The 5,163-nt window shown below is 43.3% G+C and overlaps 1 protein-coding gene across 1 annotated transcript; it reads left to right on the forward strand.

The window, feature by feature from the left end:
- The first annotated feature begins 2,678 nt into the window (after positions 1 to 2,678).
- LOC121211362 (uncharacterized) lies at positions 2,679 to 3,377 on the forward strand. Its single transcript, XM_041084117.1, has one exon. It carries the CDS (start codon positions 2,679 to 2,681, stop codon positions 3,375 to 3,377), a length of 699 nt encoding a protein of 232 aa, XP_040940051.1.
- The last annotated feature ends 1,786 nt before the right edge of the window (positions 3,378 to 5,163 follow it).

A 5,163-nucleotide genomic window follows, 5' to 3' on the forward strand; every position in this document is an offset into this window, starting at 1 on the left:
ATTTTTGCTGCAAGTTTCAGTAAACGTTGGGCTTCATTAAAATTCTAAGTTGTGGGCTTTAAGGGAAAAACCTAGGGTTATCTTTTTGTTCCTCCTTTTTGGCAAAATAGTTTTTACTTGTCGTTTTCTCTTTTCCCCAAAAATTTCCTTTGCTGCCGAAATTTCCTACTCTCTTTCTTTTCTCCATTCGTTTTTCTTTCCCTTTCGTTTGGCTTGGTGCTTTGCTAGTAGATTTCGTCGATTTGGTAAGTATCACTTTATGTAAGTTAAGTATTTTTTGTTGGAGATTGTTAAGAGAGGTTTTGGTTGCTGCTTAGGGGGGATTCAAGGATCTGTAGATTATTAATCGGGGTTCTAAATAGCAAGGAAACACCGTTCTTCGTCGAAGGTAAGTAGATCTCGTGTTTTGGGTTTTATCCAATCTTAGGTAAATCGATTTAAGTGACTGATTTGGGCTCGATTTTGTCAATCATAGGCTTTAGAGTGCTCGTGGCTGGTTTTACAGCAGAAACAAACTAGGTGTGTACTCCGATTGCACAGAAAATGAGTTTTGACGAAAGCCGAAAAACTAGTCTGTCGATGCCACACGGGCATGTGGTGTGCCAGTGTGGTAGCTTGAGTCGCGAGACACGGGCGTGTGACAGATAAGCCAGGCCGTGCGCGCGTTACACGAGCACGACGGACATGGGCGTGTGAGGCTGGCAAGGCCGTGTGCTAGGCATGGGCTCAACCATTTGGGCTGTGTAGGCCGTACGGACGTGTGGGTCACATGGGTGAACCATACGGGGGTGTGGGTTTTGGGCTAGGCCGTGTGATCCACACGGGCAAGGCTAATTTGAGTCGTGTGGGCCACAAGGGTGTGTGGGCCCACACGGGCAGGGCACACGGGCGTGTGAGCTCAATTTTTCCTAAAATGTTCTGCAAGGTTGCACGGGTCACCTAAGTCGACTGTGACCTGCTTGTAGGGACGGTATGCGTTATTTAGACCCCATACTCTGAATGATTACTGTGTTGTATGTAAAACATGCTACAATAAGCATGTATATCTGTGTAATTTCATATATCTATTCTGCTATCATATGATCTGATTTCTGCATATAAGCATGCCATGATATTGATGATGCATCGTATTGGGTTGGGTTGTTGTAAAGTGAAGGAAGTCTGAGAGGCGATTAGCCTATTATCGAATAGCTATGCTGCATATATCTGTTATGTACTATTTTACAGTACCATTTGGTGTGTAGGGCTGGATGGGTCGATTTTATCCCCATACTTGGTGTGTAGGGCTAGGTGGGTCGATTTTATTCCCGCATAGTGTGTTGGGTTGAATAGAGATGGTGTGCAGGGTTGGTGGGCATGATTTCTGTTCTTTGTTTTCTGATCTGATCTGCATGTGATATCTGTATGGCTAAGGCCGAGTATCTGTATTCTATTATCTGTTTGTATGCATGCTGTTTGTGGGGATATACACACTGAGTTTGCGAAAAATCACCCATTTATTTATTTCATGTCAGGTAATCCTCAGCAGTAGATGGATCAGTGTGGCGGAGGGCTCGATGGTGACCATTGTTGGACATTTAAGGATTTTTGAGTAACATTCTATTTTGTCTGCTTTATTCTAAATATTTATTTTTGGGATTAAAATGTCTTGAACTTGAACTATTTTTTTAAGTTTATTTTGGGATTTTAAAATATTAAGCTATTGATTAAAGATTTAATGGTGTTTTAGCTTCCACGATAATGAAATGTGTTCACCTAATAATCGGATTGGAGATTTTACGACTTAAGTAACGATAATAAACTGAACGATTTTTAACTTGCTAAGATTTCCTAAAAACACTCTCATGTGAAGCCGTTAGATTCAGCCTTAATGTCTAGGCCGGGTTTAGGGTGTTACATTTAGTGGTATCAGAGCTAGGTTTGCAAAACTCAGCTGTGAATTTGGGTTTCAAAAGTTGGGTCTAAAGAAAATGATTTGTGAAATATTGGAAATATTTTTGATAATAAGTATGTGGTACATTGAGCCTCCAGCACCGATCCTGTAAGTTCTTTGAAACTTTGATATGTATTGTCTGAAAGTATGCTTAAAATGAAACATTATCTGTATTTGTCTGAAATACTATGTATGTATTGTGAGACTACTACAGGTAGAACTTTACTAAGACACTTAGGTAGTGTAAACTGAAACTATAGTGAGCTTATTACTCGCGATAACTGACTCTGAAACATTGATACTATTTTGCATAAAATATCTGCTAATAATTATTGGAACTGTAAATTGATGTGCATAAAATTTCTTAATACAGATTAATTCGATAAGTACGATGAGTACACGTGGTACTCGTGGACAGGGTACTAGAGGCCGAGGTAGAGGTTGTAGAGGGATTCGAGCTAAGTCATTCGTATCTGATATGATCCCTAATCTGAACACTAGTGAGACGTCGGTGTCACCTGTTACTGAGACGGGTGTTGAGTCTCAAGACCGTGCAGCTGGGGACGACAAACTATCTCAGGACATGCCGTGAATTTTAGAAAGGGTCGCTAGAGCTAATGTTGGATCTGGAGGTTATGGGTCGGTTACGGAACGACTCCGGTCGAATAGGGCTAAGATATTTAGGGGCATCGCTGGAGTTACTCCGAGTGTGGCCGAGTATTGGATGGAGGCCACAGAGCGCATAATGGATGATTTGGATTTTACTGATGAGCAGAAGCTCAAAGGGGCTGTGTCTCTGCTTCACGATGAGGCATACCAGTGGTGCTTGACCGTTAAGGAGGGTACCCAGCCTGATAGGTTGACTTGGGATTTGTTTAAGACCGTCTATCAGAATAAGTATGTGGCAGCTAGCTACACCGACGCTAGGCGACGTGAGTTTCTGAATCTCACTCAGGGAGACCGTTCAGTGGCCGAGTGTGAGGCTGAATTTTTTAGGCTGAGTCACTATGCGAGGGGTATGGTGATGAATGAGTATGAGCGCTGCATTCGATTTGAGAATGGTCTTCATGATAGTCTGCGAGTTCTGATAGCTCCTCAGAGGGAGTGGGATTTCTTAGTCTTGGTTGAAAAGGCTAAGATAGCTGATGAGGTGAAGCGCTCTGAGCGCCAAAACCGTGAGCAAGGGAAAGTTAAGAGGGATTCTGAGTCTACTGGTTCTAGTATGAGGCCTAAGAAAAAGGCCAAGGCTGACGGGTCTGTTAGAGTTGGGCCTAAGGTTGCACCTGCTGGGGTGACGATCTATCAGCTATGTAATAGACGCCATCCAGGCGAGTGTTGGAGATCTACTAGCGCTTGTTTGAAGCGTGGATCGACTGAGCATCGAGTTAAGGATTGTCCACTAAGGGGTAATCAGGTGCAAGCTCCGGTCGTTGAGACTGCATAGTCACCGAGAGGAGTACAACAACGACCTAGGGGCTGAGGACAGGCTAGGGGTGGTAAGGGTATGGGTCGAGGTCAGAGAGCACCTGGCAGGGATGTTGGACCGACTGAGGCGAGACAACCTGCACTTGTCTATATTACGCGTCGCCGTGGGGATGGAGATGCTCCAGATGTCATCACGGGTACGTTTTTTAATTCTTAATGTACCCTATGTTACACTGATAGACATAAGCTCTCCACATTCTTATGTTGCATGTCCTGTGTCTGAGACCTTGGGGATTTCATATGAGAGCACTTCTAGTGAGATTTCTGTGGTGAGTCCGTTGGGACAGTCCATTAAGGTCAGTAAACTGTTCAGGGACATTTCGTTGGAAGTCCAAGGGACAATATTTTTGGCTGATATAATGGAACTTCTATTTGGGGAGTTCGACCTGATTCTAGGTATGGACTGGCTGGTGAAGCATCGTGTAAGTCTGGATTGTGTCGAAAAGAGGGTGGTCCTGAAGACTGAAGAGGATAATAAGATAGTCATGATTGGGGAATGACAGAATTATCTGAGTAATGTGATATATGCGATGGTAGCAGAGAAGCTGGTGAGGAAAGGATATGAGACGTTTTTAGCCTACATCAGTGCTTCTGATTCTGTAGGCTTATCGGTTAAGGACATCCGTGCTGTGAAGGATTTTCTAGGTGTTTTTCATAGGAACTAGTAGGATTGCCTCCGGGCCGTGAGGTAGAATTCGAGATTGAGTTGATTCCTGTATAGCTCCGGTGTCTATCGCCCCTTATCGAATGGCATCGAAAGAGTTGACAGAACTTAAGGCTCAGTTTCAGAAGCTGTTGGATCGTGGGTTTATTCGTCTTAGTGTGTCTCCATGGGCTTCTGATTCTGTAGGCTTATCGGTCAATGACATCCGTGCTATGAAGGATTTTCCAGATGGTTTTCCAAAGGAACTACTAGGATTACCTCCGGGCCATGAGGTAAAATTCGGGATTGAGTTGATTCCTGGTACAACTCCGGTGTCTATCGCCCCTTATCGAATGGCACCAAAGGAGTTGACGGAACTTAAGGCTCAGATTCAGGAGCTGTTGGATCATGGGTTTATTCGTTCTAGTATGTCTCTATGGAAAGCACCGGTTCTATTTGTGAATAAGAAGAATGGTACAATGAGGATGTGTATCGATTATTTTCAGTTGAATAAGTTGACGATCAAGAATAAATACCCACTTCCGAGGATAGACGATTTATTCGATCAGTTCAAAGGAGCTTTAGTGTTTTCTAAAATTGATCTGCGCTCAGGTTAACATCAGTTAAGAGTAAAGGAGGCTGATGTGCATAAGACGATATTTAGAACTCAGTATGGCCATTACGAGTTCCTAGTTATGCCATTTGGGTTGACTAATACACCAATAGCATTCATAGACTTGATGAACCGTGTATTCTAGCCCTACTTAGACCATTTCATGGTGGTGTTCATCGACAACATTTTGGTGTATTCTAAGTCTGAGGACGAGCACGACGAGCATTTAAGAGTGGTTCTGTAGATTCTTTGAGAGAAACAGCTATATGCGAAGTTTAGTAAGTGTGAATTCTGGCTTAGAAAAGTGACATTTTTGGGACATGTAGTTTCTGTAGAAGGGATTAGAGTGGATCCTCGAAAGGTTGAAGCTGTGTTGGGCTGGAAACAGCCGAAGAGTGTGTCGGAGGTTCACAGTTTTCTGAGTTTGGTAGGTTATTACCGACATTTCGTAGAAGGGTTCACGTTGATCGCAGCATCGTTGACTAAGTT

This window comes from Gossypium hirsutum, chromosome A12 (genome assembly GCF_007990345.1).
Source record: "Gossypium hirsutum isolate 1008001.06 chromosome A12, Gossypium_hirsutum_v2.1, whole genome shotgun sequence".
NCBI classification, from domain to species: Eukaryota; Viridiplantae; Streptophyta; class Magnoliopsida; order Malvales; family Malvaceae; genus Gossypium; species Gossypium hirsutum.

What these genes read in the sequence shown, in the direction of transcription:
- LOC121211362 (XM_041084117.1), top strand. Translation starts at nt 2,679, where the DNA reads ATGGATGATTTGGATTTTACTGATGAGCAGAAGCTCAAAGGGGCTGTG.